General features: G+C 39.5%; 1 protein-coding gene across 1 annotated transcript in view; it reads left to right on the top strand.

Annotated features, from left to right (window-relative positions):
* The window catches only part of LOC124167315 (triple functional domain protein), a 352,896-nt gene that overhangs the window by 133,954 nt on the left and 196,742 nt on the right, over positions 1–22,200 (top strand). Inside the window, exon 30 of the mRNA XM_046545291.1 lies at positions 4,402–4,501. Coding sequence (XP_046401247.1) covers positions 4,402–4,501 — 100 coding nt within the window. The remainder of the gene's footprint in view (positions 1–4,401; positions 4,502–22,200) is intronic.

A 22,200-nucleotide genomic window follows, 5' to 3' on the forward strand; every position in this document is an offset into this window, starting at 1 on the left:
CGAAAGAATAAGAGTTTGGGAAAAATAACTGAATTAATTCAATACGTTTCAGAGTTTGGTAACTTTCATCGAGGATATGATTAATTTTACGAAGGTGCTTGCTTGTTTTTTTAACAATTATCAAACTCTATGTTGTTAACCAAAGGTTTGATATAATTTACCAATGGTGTCGTAATCTATCGAACGGTCTGTCGTTCCTCTTATGTTTATACCAATACACAGTTGCAGTTGAAATATTCTAAAACAGGGCTTACCTAAAAGATAGGTTGGTAGAAATGATTTTATTTTCATTCTTTGTGATGGTGATAACGTTTTAATATTGTTTACTTTCATTTTTTCTGTTTATTTCTGCTTAGAAGTGCAATGTCATCCGTAAACTGGTGCATCAAAGACAATGGATACTAGAATACGTGGGATACGTGCATTTATGGGCTTTTAATTTTCAATTGTTCGCATTACGAAGATCACATTTCATTGAGTGACTGAGTTATTTAGCTCTTAACATCTTAAGATTCTCAACTTTAGCAATACCTTGTTTATCAAAGGTTGTCATCTACTCATTAGATGATTTAATAGCGTATTATCATGGATATTAAAGCTGTTGGGAGATGTTTAGTATTCCGACACGTTAAAACTGTAATTGGAGGCATTCCTGAGGAATAATCATTCGCGATCATGTTAATTAATCATGTGATAAAAGTCGTCATACAGGATCCATGCTAAGGATATCACTTAGCACGTTAAAGTCTACCGACATCGATGTAAAAAGCCTGCAAATAAACTTTTCTTGCGCATCTGCTCTAGATATTGATATTGCGTAACTGCGTATTGCGATTTGTGCATCAAGTATTCCTCTTAAGCTTACAAAGGGAAATGGTAGCACACCTAATTCACATTCTAAACAAAGGTTGATTATTAACAATAAGAATATATTACGGCGTTTTTGTGAGCAATTATTATAGTAACGGATTTATACTAGATGTTAGAGTCCGTTGCTACCACGCGGGGGGGCCCGTTTGATAGAATTTATCAAACTGGTTTTGTAAGTGTTACCGAATTTTTCAGTGTTCCATTTGAACCGAAAAGTTTGATAAATTTCGTCGGAATTCGATAGTTTTAACTAAAAAAAGTTTTTCCGTGTATGGAGTTAAAAAAATTTTTTTGAAGGGAAATCGAAACTAAAAAAATGACTAGTAAATAAAATTGGAGTTCAAATAAAGTACGAATAACAACATATCGCTACATTACGTCTTATATAAGTGGTCTTGCGGCTCTTTTGGTTATTTAAGTTCATCCCAGCCGTTTTAGGTCTTATGTTGTGCAGCAGCATTACAAATAACAGACTCGTAAGCGTTTTAATACTCGCTGGTTTTGCTTAGGCAAAACGTGTTCTATAATCTTTAGAGTCCGAATCAGTTAGTGGTATGATGTACGAGTGTATCGTCTGGAATTTGGGAAGTCCGAATTAGAAAAAGGAAGAGAGGGAGTGTGGTGAGGGCGTAACTTTTTTTGCTTCCTCATACCCGTAACTTGAAGAATTACATTACGAAATGATGGTTTAAATTTTCCAGGTTATAACAACGAAGGTGTTGAAATTCGTCATGCCATAATGGTACAGTGAGCGGTACTTTGATTTTTATATTGCCTCATCTGGTCTTGTATTTAAATTAATCAGTTTGCGCGCGTAGAAATCGTTCCGAATTGATGACGGCGTGCTTTTTAGCGTGGACGAGAGACTCGGTATTACTCGGCCGCATCCCTTGGATTCCTGAACTGGAAGAGTAGTCTAACTAAAATTTGATTTCGGCCGTTTGACAACCTCTATCGAATCAGGGGAAAAAATTAAGTACTTAGGTTTTTTTTAATGTTTCGGATGGGTCCAATTTTATCCGAACCTGCAGCCCTCCGAAGATAATTCCATTTCTTCCCCTAAGTTGGGAGGGTTGAGCAGACGCTGTTAGTCGAGTGGCGTGGGGAGAAAATTGTTTCAAAGGTTTGCGGAATTACTAATCGGCAGGCTTGTGTCGAAATGTGTCAGTGATAATTATTATTTTAGGGACATCGTTTACGCAATGACTTCTACATCCGGATGACAGTTTGTCAAGGATATAAAGTTTCGAATAATTCGATATTTTTTTATTCTCTCCAAGGGATAGTTCTGGTTATTTAGGTATTTGGTTATAGGTTTTTGTGAAGCAGCATTACAAATAACAGGCTTTTGAAGAACCTTCAAAATTATAGTTCGACTTATCTTCTCTGGTATAACATGGTCGACGCAATTTCTGTTGTTTTCAATTTCCCTCAATGCTCACGACTTTCACTCCATTGAAAGCTAAACGCGTCATTGAAATCGCTCTTTCCTGCGTGAATGTCATCTTCGAGGATTGGAAAAGATTCGTGCTGAATTACGGAGAAAGCGATGAGGATTCCCATCATTGGAGTCGGCACTGAATATAATTTAATACAAATATCAACTCTCCTGTATTATGGGATTTTCTTTATTTCTGGTCATCCTTGCATTTGTCGGAGTTTTCACTTAAAAGGGTCAGAAGAAAATAGTCACTTGGTTTAGACTGGCGTCTATGAAAATCACTCCTCCAACTAATTCAATTGCATTTAGGTAAACTGCAATCGTAAAGGAAAAAAATGTAAAATATTTATTGTACTGCCTCCAAAAAGTTGATGTTGCGGATTTGCGTCTGTTAATATGCAGTAAAAAAGTAGCTAAGGCTCAATTTCAGTGTTTTCGAAATCCTGGTGTTTACTATCGTGAATGTGCCCTATGAAATATGAACCGTTCAACTCTAATGTTGGTTTCCATCCTTCGTCTTGCCTCTTTCGTTATCATCTCGAACTTGCTATCAGTGGGATCCATATATTTCCGTACTCCTAAATGACAGGTATGCTTGTTTTACCTCTGTTATTTTGGGGTTTTACGTGTCTCGTGCTGTAATTTTAGTTTTATTGGCATGCATTATCCGCCTCGTGGTCAAGGATTATGTATCGTTGTCATTGGTTTTGGTTTACTACAGTCATTTATCGTGCATTTTATCCGCTCATAAGTGGAATATTTTGACATTTGTTGACACTTGCGGAAACCCAGGTGATTAGATTGAATCTTTATGAACCCCGTTATTTAACTGTAAACGTAGAGTTTACTGCGAGTCAGTCCTTAATTATTCTCATGCGATAAATATGTAAATCAAGTTCGTGGAACCGTAATGAGCTTTTAAAAATAACTGAAATGGGTTTTTGTGCGCCAAAAATGTCTTCCTACTTCTTATTTTTTTCTTTTCTTCGTGAATTTGCTGCAGCTCTTTCTCTGCAGTTGCCATTTACTCTTGGGAAGCTATATGAAAATAGTACTCTCGAGAGCGCTTGATAAAAACAGTTGCCCGCCGTTTTGCCCTTTTGATGTTTGTTTCACCGAATGTTCAAGTTTCTTGGTAAAACTCTTTTAGTTGTTTCTTAAATCCGTCGCAGTCACGTCGCATTTCCCTTTGTCTAGGATTAGCCAAATGGCGATAGATTGGATTGCCAGGTGCTCTCTCATGCAGTTCTTTGGATCGGAGGAAGCCATCCATGCAACTTTTACTCTCTTGCGTTCCTCGTTTACGAAACTTTCCCGAGTCTCGGAGAATTGGAACTTAAGCTTTCCTTATTTTACGTTGGAATTACCGGTGTGCTTTTTACGTAAGAATTCGTGGATTTAAAAAAATTGTAATTACTGCTTTCCCGAAATCTCGCTTTTTTACATTACCGCTTCGTTTTTACTACCAGACAATCTTGGGATGCGTGTGAAGACGAAATGCACAAAAATAGAGCAGAATTTTGATGATCGCTGTGGAAATTTCTCCATTCAGTTCGATGTTTACACCGTTCCAAAATTAATTTGATATCTTTCCGTTGTTCTTAAAGGAAATTATGAAAAGTTTAATATTCTGAAAATACATTATGCGTTTTTATCTGGTGAAAGTTTGTTTTATGACTTGAACTTATGATAGCATTAGTATGGATAAATAATATCATGCTAAATATTAGAGAAATGATTGTCTCATTGTATTGAGCAAATAGGTTTCGTGTTGTACTTTTACCCTTGTCTCAACCGGCCTCACTCTAAGTTGATGTACATTACATTTATATAATTTCTTTTTTAAGAAAACGTTGGAATCGGGTGAAACGAATAGCAACTATTTTGTCAGCTACACCTGGATTGTGTAATATCCTCTAACCTGCTCTAATAAAGCGAGAGTGGTGATCTGATTGGTATTTTTTAGGAGTATTTTAAATAGTTTTGCATGCATTTCCTTGTTGTCTTCGTCTCCTTTACGCCTTAATCATAAAATAATTGCGGTTTTCCTAGGAGTGCGAAATTAATAAGTCCTACTTTTTATTTTACAGGGATCTTGATGACTCGGCTTCATTGGACGAAAGCGCCGAGAACCTTGACCGTGGATCCCTGGCTTCTTTTGGTTCTGGAAACACCACCGATTCCGACAAGGTAAGTGCTCCAAGAGTTTGCGATGCTTTCCGTCTGCTCTCATCTTGTGTCTCCGCGGATGCATGTACTTCACCTGATTCCTTTGCGTCGCTTCAATGGCATTTATTCTTGTGTATTTTCCGATTGCTTCCCCGTCCCTGAGATTTGAACCTACCAGTTTGGCATTCGGCCAAACGATCGTGATCGTCGCGTCAAACTATTCGTGGCTCTGCCTTCTGGCGGAATTCTCTCTTATCGAAGGGAGGAGGGTGTCTTAAATCAACCGAGGTGACTGCGAATGGGAGGCTGGAACAATTCCCCGGCGTCCTTGCTGTACGTTGGCCAGGTTTCACCTTGTGAGGCATTCTCTCAAGTGGAGACAACCCTTTTATCCCTCCACAAGCAAGCTGTATTACTACTCAAGCTGTTTTTTTCTTTTTCATTTTCCTTATTGTGCAGATTTGGTAGGTTTATAAAAGCGGCTTTAATTCATCTATCATTTCATTAATCTATCCGTTAGTTTTCGAGCGTTAGGATTATGAGATAAGTTCTCGTTCATCCGTTCATCTAATGGCGCTGAATGAAGCATTGATGCTAGAAAACAAATAAATACGCTATTTTTATTTAAACGTTTCATCGTTACGAAATTTTGATTTTTAGACTCGTGAAAAATTGCAAAAAGGGAGGTAATATATTAAATCTCTGAAGTTGGGTATTATGGTATGTAGCAGCATACCTTTCCATTTGTTTGGCCTGCGTCAGTAGATTGACCTAATTCAGGGTTTTGAACATTGTCATCAAGTCGCTAATCTTAATGGTAAAGGATGTGGAGTTTTTTTTGTGATCAATTTGACCTTGTATGATCAAAAATTCATCCATCCCTGTTAATGAGAATGCGAATGTCATGTAATACGTAAATGGATATTTTTTTCTTGCTGTGGGCCGTTAAGGTTTCATATAAACGATGTTGTTGCTTGCTACCATGACATTCTTTTACCCTCTCTACCAATCTGTCTCTTAAATTTGCTTTGCTTTGGTCGTCGTCTATAAATATCGGACGCTTCGCTGTTGCTAGAAATTTTCAGCTCTTCAACCCCGAGGTCCTGTCCGTCATGCCTGCGGAGTTTTCTTCCTAAATGACATCGCGTCGTTGCCGCCATCCCCAGTCGCATTAATTTCATAGGAGTAACTTACCTCAGGGCCATATTTCCGAAACTCTCGCTGGATAGGTTTATTTTAGTGATCACTTTACCGCGCTCTACGCTCTGGAGATAGTCTCTGCATTTAGAAATGAAGCGTTATATCCACGTCAGAACGGCTCTGTGGGCTATTAATTTAATCAGATGAGCATGAAGTTAGTTTCAAACTGATGCCTCAACCACATGAGAAGAGGTCTTTTTTGTGAATCTAATATTTTAATTTTTGGGTGGAAATTGTTTCAGCTATTTTTAAAACTAGCTTGGGGACACGACTATGTGTGCTATCTTCAGGATGGTAATCGTAATATATATACCAATGCAAATGAATTAGATTCATGTAATTGTAGATTAATCGACCAATTGTGATGCAATAATGCTTTCATTAACTACAATCTTGCTGAATTACCTTGAAAGCTATTAAAAGCTCTCTTATCGTACCTCGTCGTCAGTTATGTTGTTAAGTACGTCTTGGTGTACTAGCCAGTTGCGTAAGAACAACACAACTGAAAAGGTAATCAGGAGTACGCTTTTTCGCTGTCGTCTCTAAATGTCGTTAACCCACGAATATCTATCTCATGTCTCTGTTGCTGTCAATTTTCTCAATTATGTTGAGGAATATGGAGATGCGCAAATCAATCTTCAGTATGAATACCTCTGCCTGAGTTGTTACTACTTCTCTGTTTTTATGCTCACTATTATTTCGTTTGCTCGGAAAAAATGCCCTCCGAGCATGGGCGTTTAGTCTCTCTTTTGTGAGTGTGAATCTTCTCATAAGTCAGCATTACTGGTGGTGGTAGTGACATTGCTTCGTTGATTGTGAGAGAACGGTTATTTGTCGTTGGAAAAGAAAGCTTTATTTCTCGGCTGACGGATTTTTATAGGAGGCGCGGTTGTCTATTAAGGTTACTGATCGAAGGGTCCCTAGTTCAAATCCGGTTGAAGCCTTAGTACACAGCTATAAACGTCTTGGTGACAGGGAATGGAAATGAAAATTGATTGTCCCCAACACTGACCGTGAAGAATTTACAGACCTGTGGCTTAGCTTGGAGTTAATTCTTTCCTGCAATGTCCACACAAGCCTTCGGATACAATCACTCGGTGAGATTAATTTTTTATTCCATTGTGTGAATTTTTCCTGGTGGTATAAATATCGTGGAATGAGTTTTCCGTAGTACGTAGGCCATCGCAATCTTTGCGTTGGACGGGTTTCTTTCTCAGAGGCTGACACCTGATGCATATTTGACGCCATTACGCATCCTATTCCACGTGTTGTCTTGAATGCTTTGCATGCAAAAGCTTTCCGTGACGGCGGCCGTTTCTGCCTCTTGCCTCCTTGCCGCTAAGTGCTCTCGTGCTAAACTCTCTTTGCGCAATGGAGCTGAATGGTACAAGAGTGGTAGTCGGAAGCCTCGGGGAGAAGTGATGCATGCAATCGGTACCGCCGAATCGGCCTCTGATAAATTTTTGCTACAGTATGCATAGCTAAATTATGTATTCGATTGGCATTTTTGTTTTAATTCTGGGAATATATGCATAATTCAACCGATATAGTTCGAAGCCTTTTGTTTTGGTTTTATTTTTTTTACGTTCCCAATCGATGCCAGCGAATTTAATATCATATTCAAACGACAAACCATACAGTTTGTTTTCTTTTCCAAATGCTTAATTTAATACTCTCTTTAATTTCCCACTCTGCTCCTTCCGCCAAAATTGTACTTATAACTTGAATAATTTTAGCCACGGTTTATTTGGAGTGATTGTCAATAATGCCTTCTGTGAAGAAAACTTTGGTGAGACCTATGCTTTTCGTGATACAATATGTATAATTAAAAGTATTTCTACTGGCTCGCACTTCCTATGCATTAATACGATCTCGCAATAACGTAGTAATGCATTGTTATCTCCCGATTTATTGCATGTGCCATCGGAGGTTGAAAACAAGGATCTACGTTATAACTAAGGTACTCAGAAAACGCTTGCGTCGTGTGCTAATCTCTCTCATGCATATAGACTGATTTCGCGGAATCCATCCGAAAGACGTCACCTAGTATCTTGATCGGAATCGCTTATCCTCCCAACCTCGTTTACTCACAGGTAGGGTGGCACTAATATCCGTGAGCGTCGACGCTTTTCCTGGGAAAATCAGATCCCGCGGAGATTCTATGAGGATGTTCCCGCCTGTTGAGATTGGAGAGGGATGATTTATTGCTGGTAGAAGGGTTTTGTCGTTGGAATACACCAACTTTGTGCGGTGACCACTCAAAGGATTGGGCGGAAAAGAGAATGTGTTCTTCCACCTTTGAAGAGATACCACCGAGCAACATGAAACGCGTGTTTTACTTAAAATTTCCAAAATATGATCTTTTACATGTACTTCATCGACTGACCATCAACATTTAGGCTTTCGAGGCTTTACTCTCAGAATATAGGTTTTGAAAATCATTATTATTTTCTTATGCCCATGCTTGTGGGAAAATTATTGAAAGCAACTACTACTAGAATTAAATTTATTTATGAATAGAAACTGATATAAAGTTTGCTATAATCCAAGAATTGTGATAATTATAAATCTCAGTTTCGTCGCCGGATTTGATATTAGGTCACTTGCAAACGAATTGCGAAATCGAAGTCAAATGATGGTGGAATAGGATATGCAAGTTCTCCAAAAACCGTAACATATTAAGATCGTCCGCCCCCTTTCTTCTGGCGATATCCTAATGTACCCACCACTTCAACGTTATGTTGTTGCGAAGATCTTTGACTTCATGCGCTGGAAAGGGCCTCTTGGAGGTCGATATAGGGCTATTCGCTCTTCACTCCTCTTCATTTGCATTTTGACCTGCTCCGTTTGAGCTTACTCTCCCGGAAATTTATCCTGTGTGTGTTTGTGTGAGTGTTTTTGTGTGCGTTCGTGTGAGTGAGTGTCAAGGTTTGAAGGTTGAGATGCTGTATTTGGTCCTTGCGATCACTTGCTTCATCCCTGAAAAGCAATACATTAAACCAGAGTCGGTGCAAAACGGACGCGATTTATACGTTTCAGCCATTTGATTATTATTATTATATCTCATTCCACATTTTAGGCCGTAGAGCTCACATCCCTGTTTCAGTACACTTATGGTATTTATATGGAAATGATGGTACGGTCGTGTTGAATAGTGTTACGGCCTCCGGTATAGTTTGAAAAAACGTTGGTTTAATAACGAAAGCGTTGAATTTTCCACATTTTGTGAATATTTATTTTATTTTTTATCCATAGGTATCATCTATGAAAGCAAAACTTTTTTCGTAGAAACATTAAAAAAGTATTTCTTTGAGGTTTTTCCAGGAGGCATGGATCCTCTTAGACGCCCTCGCGCCACGGGGTGCTCTTTCTCGGTTCCGGGGTAAGAAAGTACATTTATCTTTCCGACTCGAGGACGCATCTTACCTCTCCTCACTTCACGGCATCCCCCCTTTAATTCCCTCTCCTACGCCTCTCGTGTCCTCCTCTGTTGTGGACTTAGAGTAAGGTCGGGTCCTTTCAATTTAGGAGCCCCCTTGTCTTTTTCGAGGCCTTTCTCCGATGGTGGTGTTTACACCTCCTGTGTCCCGGGGTTCAAGTGATGGCGGGCATCCTCCTGCCAATTTTCGTCTTCCCGATTGTTTTTCGTGTGCTCCCCTTTAGCTTTTAAATTCATCGTGAATGGCGGGGATTCACCATCTTTCAAGGTGTCGACACGAATCACCTTGCCTTTCCCGAGAAATTGGCCCTTCGTTTTCGTTGCGTGCTCAGAGGAAGTATGGGTAGTTGACTTGGGGGCCTTTTAGGAATGGCTAGTCAAAAAACACGGAAGGTAGTTATTTTTTACTTTTTGGTTTCATTTGATTTTACTAATCGTGCCATTTTTTATTCAGAAGTGTGAATCATTATGAAATCGCAGTCCGTTAATTTTATTGCATTATATACTTCCAGTTTGGACGACTGTAGTATCATTTTCAAGGCTATGAGCAAATATTTTTTCTCTTCTCATGATGATGACACTAGTATATATCCATTGACAGCAGCGACGCGGTGTTGCGTTTTAAATTAAGAATTTTTCCTTGGCGGAAATGATAATTGTTTTGTATCAGCGGTTAATTACTTTAGTTTGTTTACATTTTTCAGTCCTTTAATCCACTCAGTGACATCGCATTTGATCGCAAAAAAACTGTTAGTCTTCGCCGAAAGCGATACGAAACGTACCTACTAATTTCATTATTGGTCGCGGTTTATCGACCATCTTCCTGAATAGATGCTTTTTTTTCTTACGTTTTACTTAAATTAATGGGGTTATCGCCGAAGCGGGTTGGGATTACATATTTATTCTATATTTTTGTCACGGTAGGACTGTTTTTCAAGACCATTTCAAGCGGTTGTGAATTTTAGTGGTTCAAAATCCCCCAGAAACGTTTGGGAGATATGATCCTATACATCTATGTTCTCCTAATGATCCCCCCTCCGATATGTGCATCCTCCGAAAATTACACCCATCTCCCTTTCAATTTTATCTCTGGCTGTAGTCCTGGCTGTTTCGAGCACCACCTCATAGCTCCTTTCCTCGTCAATCGCGAATACACACCTTACTGGAAAGTCCTTTGTAAACCTGTTCTCAACTCTCACTTCCCCCAAAACCTCCATGGGATCATTATTTTTACGTGTCCAATTCTCTCAGCCGCGACTTTTGGCGTAGGATCGATTCCTGTTGCGTTGCGAGAGTTGGTGCTTCGCTTTATTACCCCACGGATCGACTATCGGTCGTGAGCTGAAGAATCGCAATGGGGGAAGGGCCAATTTCGCCTTTGGCGGAGCGCTTCCGAGGCTGTTTCCTCACATCCGCGTTATTCTTCCCTAGGGTAATGAATAAATTGTTTCTGTGTTCACGGGGGCGATAACGACCATGGTTTGTTTTGTTTATTTTCTCTCTCCCCTCTTTTCATGCCGTGTAAAAGAGAAAACTTCTCGTGCGTTTTAACCCCTGTTTTGGTAAATTTATTTCCGAAAAGCAAACTTCATCTACTCTCATCGTTTTGGGCTTCTGGTGCCCTTGTTTGTGTTTTAAAACGCCTGTAGCCGTGGGAATAGTGAGAGAGGGTGAAGGTGAACTTTTTTGTATCCGCGGAAGTCATATTTTTAATGATGTGCGACCTGCAGGTCATAAGTTATTTTTAATAAAATTTTACCATTAGGTTAAAGTTCTAAATATTTTCACACTTCGTTCCCAAGTATGGGATGTTATTGCAAATCGATACGCGGGATAACTTTATAAACTCCGCGGTGCATTTATTTCGTATTCCTGGGCTTCCTAGCGGTTTTTTTCATTCTAAAAGGACGCATTACTGCCTCTTAACTAGTCAATTTACGCTTTTTTCCGCTCCGTATTGCGTGTTTAAAACTTACGCAACGTTTTGAAGTTTGCAAGGCGTACATGTTTGGCTTTTTTAATTATTTTCCTTTATCGAAAGTAAAGTTTTAAATCCGAGAAAATATTTAGGGAGAATTTTTCATTTGGATTGCAGGTAAATGTTGACTGGAGTCTGCTTTTGTTAGAAATTTCAAGATCATGGCTGAAGTTTCAAACAAGCAATGCGTCACGTCAGAAAACACTAATCGGAATTGATACATCTCCTAGAACGTGAAGATGCCCCTTCTTTGCCGAAATTTATGTCTTCGTAAATTTAATTTCTGTGGAGTCCTCAAAGTATTTTATGTATATATATAAAACAAAGGCGAAAATCGTGTTAGTTACAACATTTATAGCTCGAGAACGGCTGTACGAATTTTAATGATGTTTGTTTTTTTGAATTCATCTCAGTCCCGGATAACAGAATATACATTTAAAAAAAAGGAGATGTTCACGAAAAAAATGTATCAGTCAAGCAACGGTCCAGCGTTGCTTGACTGATAAATTATTGCGCAAACTTGCAAGGGGGCAAGTTTACGCAGAAGACTTGGTCCTAATAACATTTTTTTACGGCTAAAAACACAAATATGCCAACAACTGAACGCATGGAATGTAACTTTATTAACTGCTTTATCAGACCACAATGTCTAAAATTTCCATGTTGAAACAAAAATTAGAAATTGCGTTGAAAAAATTCGCGTATGCGTCACTACAGCTGCTCTTTATTTATAAATGGTGTTACTACATTATTCATTGATTAGTAGACGGTACGAAGTTTTCCGGGTCAGCAAGTTGGAATTTAAATTGAGGTTATTTTACGCCAGAATATTTGCCTCCATTTTAAAATCAACTGCTTCGTTTTAATAATGTATTACTCCATGAAGTTTACCATTTATCGTTTGAGTTTTTAAATCTTTTCTGCATTTTGAGGGTATGTCGTGTGTAGTCCGTGGTCATGTCATTTTTAAGTATTTATCGCTCGCAGTCAATGAACCATAGGAAGGTGACTATTGAATGATATAATGTGCTGACTCAATTCATTTCCTGTAAGTCTTTCGTCTTTTCCGTGACGCAAGGTCTTCGTTGTGGTTTTTAGTTTTACCGGATGACAAAGTGGGATGTGATGCTTTTCCGGCTCATCATGGTGTAGAAAGCAATTCTGGTCTCCCACTGAGTTGAAGCTATGATGTATTATGAAACCAAAATGTTTCCGTCAGTTCATCGTATATCCTTACTTTTAGTTAGTCATGTCATGGCATTCTTGATGACTGCCATTCAGTTTGATTTGTGTTGTGGATTAGAAGTGTTAATGTGACTCATTCGGAAGTAGATTTTTCCTAATCACGATCTGTAGTTCTTTAAAATGTGCATTGTGTCATTCATGAAATACTCACGCATGTATGAGATTTTGAAGTATCATATCGGTTGTATTTCCTATTGATATTTATTTATTTAATTTCCTATTTATAATAATGTTGAAATGTTATCCTCTTCATTATTCGTTCAAAGCCACGCTTTGATTTTCAGTTTCGATGTTACTGGTATCATTTTACACATGGAGAGGAATGGAAGAAAATTCAATGAATGAGAGTGAGACCCAAGTTTGAGATGCTTAGCATAAGGTTCACCGATGTACTTCAGTGGTGTAATCTTAAACTACTATTTTTGTGGAGTATGCTTGTGCCAGTCTCAGTTCCAGCAGCAATTTGCAAGCAGCGATTCTGACTATTTTATTACCTGGGGTTTCGTAGTTCTGTAGCCTCAGGAAATAATTAACTCAACTCAGATCTGTCTCTTCAAAAGTGAGTCACCGTATTTACATATAATCTACTCTGACTTAATCCATCTGGACTAATCCTATGGATAATATCCGCTCTAATACTTCTATTTCTGATAATTCAATCTTTTTTTTCTCGCCGAAGCATACAAAGCTGGAGTTAGGCGAGCATCGTGATTGTTTAAGCCATGTGTCAAAATGTCGCAGTCATCGTTTGTTTGTCGGGCAGCTCCTCTTCTTTCTGCGGTTGAATGTGGTTAAATGTTTTCAAACATTAACTGCTTTCTTTTCCACGTACACTGCCGGACAGCGGAGTGATCCGACTTCGGCAGTGGAATATGCATTCGCGCAGTGCCTGGCGAGGGTTATACCGGATACCGCTCCCCTGCCTCCTCTTCTCCATCGCGCGGATTCGTTAATCAAACCAGGTCACAGGTGACATGTCAAAGCAAATAAACTGGTGAAGAGATCTCGCCGTGATGTGGCGGATTGGCGTGCCGAAGGGGAGTCGGCTAAGCCAAATAAAGTCCTCCTGACTCTAGCACGTCGACCATTCGTTCGGGAGATTGCGCAGATTTGGGACGAGCCCAGTTTTACCCACGAAAGATTTATGACTTTACTTCTGTACATTGGTCAATATTCATAACCTTTGTGCTTCAACAGAATAAAATCTCGTTGCCCTTCTTGTATTTTATAAATATTATGTGCTAGGTAGGCGCTGTCATTAAGAGAACATTAATATTTAGTAGAAGAATACTAAGCATTAATTAATCAGTTGGCGATCATTAATTTAAAGCGAAGTGAATCCAGAAGCTATAAATTGATTTCTTTTAAGGTCACTGCTCCAACATATTTAGCTCGCTGCAGTGATGTTTTATTATTTTATTTCACTAAGTTGTGCGAAATTTTTTCTTACCTTCATCTTCAGTAGTTACTTTTTTATTCAGTGTGCATTCCTTGCTTTTGTTCACTAATTTCGCCGCTAAGCATAAAACTTCAATAAAATAATCCAATTCCAAAAATACTTCTTCCAAATACGAGACCCCTTAAGACTTCAAGGATAGTTAATTAGTATAGTATGACACGTTAAGTTTATTTTGATTATAATCCTGGGGTCAGAACACATCAGTTAGCTTGAAAATGTTCTGTACCTTTTCCAAAGGGTATTTTCTGGGCAGCCGAGGAAATATCTTTGAATTTCCCTTAATTCCCAAATGCATCCCTTTAATTACAGTTCCTTTATTTTTACCAATTCAGTATTGCGGAATCATTGAAATTGCTGCATTAAGATATGTACATTTGCATAAGTGAAAGAAATTCCCTACGGGGATTTGCTTGTTATCCCTACCGATAACTTCTACCTCTTCATTGTCATCCGACCGCCTAGCGTTAGTTGCTTTCGAAGAGTCACGGAAACTTTCGTTAAATATCTTCTGGAGCCTGCCTGGATCTGAAACACGGTATTCATAGTTTCCTGTTGTTGTTATCGGGGATATGCCTTTCATATCAACCCCATAATTCCACGATCCTTCTCGCGTGTCCTTCTTTTATACTCTTGATTTTTGCTGACGCTGTTATGCGAACCTTAGCGGGTATGCTCGGTGGAGAGGGAGCCCAGTCGACCCATTAGTGTGCGCTTGCTCGATGGTATTATTCTCCAACTCATGTTTCTTACCCACTGCTGCCCCCACCATCTCTTACCATATAATTGATCCGTCTTTTATCGCACATCCTTTCAGGATAAAAACATTAGAAAAATTATCTTTATTTACTCAGCGCGAAGTGGAGTATTTAATTAATATGATTAGAAATGATGATAAATGATAAAATGTTTTGAAAATCACGATTCATGTACCATAGTTGTGATAATTTTTGTTGAGAGCATTGAAGTCATTCTCCTCAGATTAAAGGAAGTATCAATGTACTCCAAATGCAGTACCTCCTCTTTGAGAATAGTGGGTTACACCTCACTAAGACGTCTGAAAAAAAATTTGAAGGTCCCTTATTCTGTTTTTCTATCTTCTAAACTGTAGTTTTATGTGATTGTGTGCATTTTTTCATCGTCTATTCCTTTGCTACATATTTCTTTTAATTAACAGCTTGTCTTTGAGTAAAGGCCTGTAAGAAATAATCAAGAGAAAGAAATAAGTGTACATTAAAATCCGGTGTAGGAAAAACCTGATGGCGATGTCCCATCGGACTAATAGTGATAATAATTCTGAATTTCCACGCTGTAATAGTGGATGCAATAATAATAACTTATGACATAAATGAATGAAACCATTTCATTTCTCATTCCCTCCAAGTATTTGTTTCATTTTCTTTCATAATTCCCTCCCGGAAATCGCTCAGGAGAAAGATAAGGCATCTTTGAAACGGCTCATGCGTAACCAACCCAGTGTGGGTTTAAAGCATTGTTGTGGGGCGTAACCTCTCCGACCTCGGCTACCTTTCTTGCCTCCGCCGTTTACCATCCCTCCCCCAACGGTAGCGCCTTGCCTCCGCTGCCTCCTTCCGCCCACTCTTCCTACGATCTGTTTTGGTTGGACGAGCGGACGGGGCCCTATAAATAGATTGGCGGGCTCCAGGATGAAGACTGGGTGGGCGTATTATGGATGAAAAGGGGACGGGAGAGGGAGAAAGGGAGCGAGTAGTGATTCAGCGAGGCTGCATTCGCGCACGCCCAGCATCCCTCCTCCTTTGCGGTTCTTCCCCCACCCCTCTTTCCCTACGCACTATTCTTTCGGCCCCCCGATGATTCGACCCCGAAAACCCCGTTCTTCTCATTCAACCTCATCCATCCCTCCCTTTCCCATCCAGGACGTTTACGTCACTGCGTCCGGTCCTTCCAGCATTTACTGGCTGGGAATGCCTTCAGAGGGGCTCTCGCGCCAGATCCTGGGTATCCTATGTGACCCGTGCGGAAAAACGGCCGATTTAGCATTCAGGTGTAGCCGAATATCATCCCATTGTTTAAATATAGCACGTTTCCATATGTAACTGCATTTATTTTTATTTTGCAAATCATTGCTTTAGTTGAAATGAGGTTGTTAATTTAGTTAAATGAATGCTTAAATCTGCTCATTCGGCAGAAATCTGTACTGTTTTTAAATTAATACTTACCTTAGGTTTTAATCCCTTTAAATATCATCCTGTTGATGTGTCCCTTTCTTGCTCAAATGACCTATTCCATCCTCGTGGTGTGATTGGCATGGAGCACGAGTTCAAAGTAAATTTAGAGCGTACGTGTGGCTAGTGAATTATGTCTGATTAATTGAATGAGTGCATACAAATACGTCTAGCTCGATGTCCTCTGCGTGATTGTCAAAACGCCACTGCTATGCCCCATGATTTATATTTAGTTTACCCTATGATTTTTATTTAGTTTACCATATTTTTATGTGAAATAGATTTTAATTTTACGTTTTCAACGATATTTTCAATTTTTATTATAATATTTTTTCGCCTCTATTCATTTTAATGTATAAAAATCGTTGATATTACCGGGTGGTAGATAATGAAAACTTTGAAGGCAGTAACGACACCGTCTTAGCTTTCATGGATTTTCGGATTTTCTTAAATAAGGTGTCCTCTCGAGATTATTTTTCGAATGAATGTGCTTTTATGTGACAATCAGGTTTCCTCGATGTGGCATTATGGTAGATATTTGAAAAAAAGTTCTGACGGAAATTTAATTTTAAAATCGTCAAAAATCTTTGTATCTTAATGCTTCTCTTTCATGCCTAGAGAGAAAGGTAGTTTGTGAAGATGTTTTCGTTCTGACGAAAACTATAAAACACTCGTTAAAACCAAGAAATTCTGTGCAGATAAGCGTCATTGATTTAGTTTCCACTTAGTTAGAATAAAAAACAATAGATTATTTTTATGAACGTTATAAGTCGGAGTAAAAATGGCACATTTCCATCTCTCTGTATTTATTTTTAAGTTATTTGAAACTAATTGATTTATTGGAAGTAAGTTTGTTCATTTATTTAAATTAAATTCAATCTGTTCATCCGGCATAAATCAGTACTGTTCTTAAAACTTATCCAGTTATCCTAAATATATCCTCTGAGCCAACTGAGCTAATTACGTGTAGGTGGCCATGGCAACTTTGCTTATTAGCATCGAAGAAAGGAGTGCTTTGTAAAATAATGACCATCAAATTATAATTTTGTTATTTTTTTTAAATTTTACAGTAGCGACGGTATCTCTTTTGACGCCGCAAGTAATAATGTCTCCCGTCACAGCAATCTGCTCGATCTAACCCTATGAAGCAATACCTACATGGTGAGGTTGGCGCGCGCGCGCTCTGGCGTGTACCCATGATTTTAAGTCCGGCAGCGACGGTTTCCTGTCCGGCTGGAGCGGTGGACGAGGAAATTCGGGTCTTTCCCCACTTAACTCTACTAAATTCGCTCCTTTCCACCCTTAACCCTTTACTGGTCCTCACTCTCTGCGTCCACTTATCCCCTGAAAAGGTTCAAACCCATCTCGCAGGGTCTTCACGCCCTCGCTCGTCGCATTTCTCACAGCTGTCGGTCCTCCTCTCTTCGTCCTCCAATATCGTCCCTGGGAAGGTCTGCTTGCCATTTCTCCGCATACATATTTATTCCATTATCCTTTCCCTGTTGTGCCCTTTCTCTTTGTTTCGGAGGGAGGGCAATCTCCCGATTGATGCTTCCATGATGGGAACCTTTAGTGTGTATTATCGCTTAACGTCAACCCGTTCTTTTATTTAGGGACTGAAGTTGTCACTGCATCGTACTTTTCGGTCGTTCAAACCTGCATTCTATTTGAAATTGTGGTGAACTGTGGAAATCGTTGTTTTTCATTTACAATCCTTTGATAATCACCGTCATTTTGTCTTTGTTTTCCTGGTTACTGTGTGCCTTTCCGTGTATGTTTTACGCATTGTGTTCACGTCATCAATTCATTGAAAGCGGTTAAGTTCACCAGTATTTAAGATGGTAGGTCATTATGCTAATTGCCATTGTCAGGGTCTTTGTCATGAATAATATTCTGCCTTATTTCAATTGATTGATATTGCGTATTTTTGCTACTATCACTAGCCTACTCTAAGTGTAATTTGTGATAACAACTACGAAGTATTTCTCTCCTACTTTTGTCTGTCAAATCCGCCGTCGAATATACAAGAATGGGTTACTGTCAGTAATTGGCTCGAAATAATGCCTTTTATATGATTCCTGGGTCATGTTATTGAAAATAATAGACTACATTTGGTGTGTGGTTTTTATCAAACCTGCCGCGTGAACAGCGATAAAATTCTCATTAATTGCCATGAGAAAAAAATCATCTGGAGCGGGAATGGAACCACGGACATTTGGCCTGCCAACCAATTTATTTTGAATCCAAGGACTCACTACGATCATCTTGTTTTTAGATGCGTCTGATAACCGCAGCGGTTGTCAAGATTTATTTACCAGTGCCAGTCACCGTTGGGAAACACGTATTGATCTTCGACTTTACGTCTCATCCGGAAATAGGTCTGTGGCACAGTTAAGGTTTTTTTGACTCGCTTTATTTCTGATTTATCAAGGTAATAATCAGTGATGAGAATTTTTAGTATGTACTCTGTGGAAGTTAGGAAATTTCTTGCCATTGTTTAAATACAGGTTTTTTTTTTGTATGTGTTAATCTTTCGTACTATTCGTAAGTTTGTTCCGAGGCTCCCATTGCTTCTACCATCGCAGATAATCAGCAACCTTTGCCATTTGATGGTCGTTAACCTTCAAGAAGAAATTACTCTGTAAGTTATCTCCTGGTCTGTGTTGTGCGGATGTTCCTTGTTAATTATCCCTCCTGACCCCTTTTGCTTTCCTCTTTGGGTGAGGAGAATTAACCCCTTGTTTGTCTTCCCTGGAGAATTGGTGATTTCGAATTAAACCCCTCTCTCACGCACCCACCGGCTACTCCTTTCATGTTTTCCTGTCTTTCCGGTGAAGACTGTGATGTTCTCTATCATTGGTCGAGCAGATCTTGATCATAGCGAAGGTGGTACGATTTCCTCGTCCCTTTTACGGAATGAATTCGGGAAAAGGACTAACTCTGGATCCGCCAACGGTCCATTTTGATCCTCATGAATTTGTTATAGGTTTACATTTACGGATTAATCTTCAGTTGGCTAATCAATAGAATGACTTGTAATTATTGTTTAAATCTTATTGAATTCCTACACAGATTGTCTCTACCATACGGATCGACAAGGTATCTAAATCACTCCTATTTCCTTGTATTTTTTCTCATTTACTCCACCTTAATATCCTTCTATAGCTCGGCGGTTGTCGGAGCCGGTATTAAGTACTAGTAGACACCGTTTCTTCTAGACCCTCGTCCCTAAATAATAGAAATCTTTTTCCTATGCATGAGTCGAGGTAGCTCACCCGCTAGACGCTAGCGCCTTTAGATTTGCTCTTAATCGCCGTGAAAGTCGTGGAAAGTCGGGGAATATGACAAGTGGCTCAATCAATCGTCTATACTGTGAAATTCAAATGGCAACCTTTTCTTGGGTTCTTCCAATGTTCTGTTATGGCTTCGATATCTGAGGAAATCATTCTCATCCAATATGCTACTCGGAAGGTGCTTAATCTATCCGTTTCATTGTAGGTATATTGTAAGTTCACTTAATTTTACTTTAAACTTGCTAGTTTACTGAAATCCATTTTTACAATCAGTCAACACATTGAGTTATTTTATCGTGGACTACTTTTTACGAATTCGCATGTAGAAATATTTAAGGAAAGTTGGGAAATTGCAGCGCTATGACATGGTGGCCACTTTTTCTTCGCAACCATTGCTCCAAGTTTTAGGTTTAGCATTATTGCCAGGGGTCAAGATGACCCCTCGAATGGGAGGGTTGAAATTCGGTGGCGGTCCTGGCGTTAAAGGGTTTGGGGGAGAGGAGATTGGGGGCATGGATGGGACGCCCTCTTCCTTCCTTCCGCAGTCCTACGCTCGCAGGGCGGCGGGGAGAGTGTGGGTGGCACTCCGGTGGTGACCCTTGGCAGACTTAAGGGTCACACTGCTTATCCCTCTTCCCGCCTCTCCCGCAGTCTCCTCCTACCACCACCTTCTCCTCTTCATGCGCCACGCCCATCTGCTTGAAAATCTGCGCTGCTCCCAGCCATCTCCAAGCATCGCCTTTGTTTCGCTTTCTCTCACTTCTCAAGACGTTGAAGTCTTTCCAGACAAATTTTTAAAAATATATATATTCTCAGTAAGAACTACCTTTTTTTGAACTGCTTGCTATTAATCACGTGTTCAATTCCATATTATTCCAAAACGTCATATAAAATGATTCATAACGATCATCGAAACCTGGGCCAGCCAATAAAAAAAAACTTAAGATATACTTAGTTTGTGGCCATATCGCCTGCCATCCGTTTCTTCTAAAAATCGGTAATTATATTGATGGCATATGTAATGTTTATTATGGTAATGGTATGGTTGTTATTTCGATTATCTGTTTTTGATGAATCTAAGATAATGCTACCTACGAAACGGTTACAATATCTTGCTTTATCTTTGTAATAATAATTTCATATCTTTTTATGTCCGTGGAGGTCATGCTCGCAACACACTGTATAACTTATATCTATCCATGACCCTCCTTGCCAGCTTGCCTTTGTGTCGCCTTTCTCTCTCGATAAGGTGTTCACGAAACATCGTAGCCCTCACCTCACGTCCCTTTTAAGGCCCGTGCGCTTCCTCCTTCCATTTTCGCCTTTTCTTTCCTCCTCTCGAATGCGTCATCCCTTCCCCCTTCCCATTTTTTTTGTCCCAGGTAAGTTTAGGCTTGAGTGTTCAGTGACGGTTTGTCAATGTCGTTTGTTCTACCTTAATTTATGGGTTTTCTGTGTACATGCCCATTCGTTACGTGCTGACTGAATTACGAAGGTTCCATTTCACAGCGGAGTAAATGCCATGTTCCTTGTACAGGGTAGTCATAGAAAATGTTGAGGACCACTTAGATTGACGACGATGTCTCACCTTTCAATCATTGATATACTCGATTGTTTGCACTCTTTCCATTATTTATCCGCCGCATTTGATGGATTGCGAAAACGGCCGCCAAAAGTCGTACAATTCACGCAAAAAACGTGAAACGTGAACATTTTAGCTCGATAAACTTATCTTGGAAAGACAAATATTAATCTAGGAAAGCATAAGCTTGAAGAGTTTTCTTACCTTGGAAGCCGAATTACCAACGATGGACGAAAGAAAGAAATAGTCAGTAGAATAGCGTAGGCGAAGAGGGCTCACTAGGAAAACAAGAATCTTCTTACAGCTGAGAATACAAGCATAGGAGTAAGGAAACTATTCATCAGATGCTACAAATAGAGTATGTTTCTCTATGGAAGCTAGGCTTGGACGTTGACAGCAGCACAGAAGTCAAGAGTGGAAGCATTCGAAATGTGGTGCTACCGAAGAATGATGAAGATAAATTGATTGACCGTGTAAGTAACGAGGAAGTGGCAAGAAGAGTGTGAGAATAGAGATGCCTCCTAAAAACCTTAACGAGAAGACGGGACAACTGAGTTGGCCACATTTTGAGGCACGATGGCCTGATGAAGGCTATCGTAGGAAGGTGGAAGGGAAGAAGGGCAAAGGACGGCTCCGATCGAGTGACATAGGACAGGTTATAAAGGATGTAAAAGAGAAGAAAGACATCGCTATAACGTCGCTGCGTCAAACCAATCTTAGGATTGTTGACTAATGATGATGAAACTTCTCTGTGAAAAATATAATCACCGATTATTTTTAATTTTGTATTTATTAGCCTACATTTGTTATGTAGAATACATCATTGAAAAAAGCTAAAATTAATATATATATATATATGGCCGCATTTTTACCCTCTGATTTCTGGCTTTTTTCCATCTATCACAGCACCGTTGTCCTCGTCCTTTTTCCGTAATATGTTCCTATCCCTTTCTTTCCTTACCAGTGAATTTATGTGTATATATATGAGCTGCCCCAGTGCCATCTATTGGTTACTCTCTGTGCATTGTGTGCTCTGTGTTTTCTGTGCATAAACCCCCGCCGAAGTCATGGTGAATCTAAGAGTCGTGGTAGCGCAACTGATAGAGCACTTGGCCGCCAACCAGGAGGTTCTGGGGTCGATTCTCAGTCAGGCCGCATTTTTACCCTCTGATTTCTGTTTTTTCACATCTACCACAGCACCGTTGTCCTCGTTTTTCCATTATATGTTCCTATACGCTTGAGTTAACAATGCAGTAGTGGGCGTCCAAAATCGTGTTTCTAATTTGATTGTGTTTTTGAAAAAATTATGCATCCAGTAAA

Source organism: Ischnura elegans, chromosome 1 (genome assembly GCF_921293095.1).
Source record: "Ischnura elegans chromosome 1, ioIscEleg1.1, whole genome shotgun sequence".
Lineage (NCBI taxonomy): Eukaryota > Metazoa > Arthropoda > Insecta > Odonata > Coenagrionidae > Ischnura > Ischnura elegans.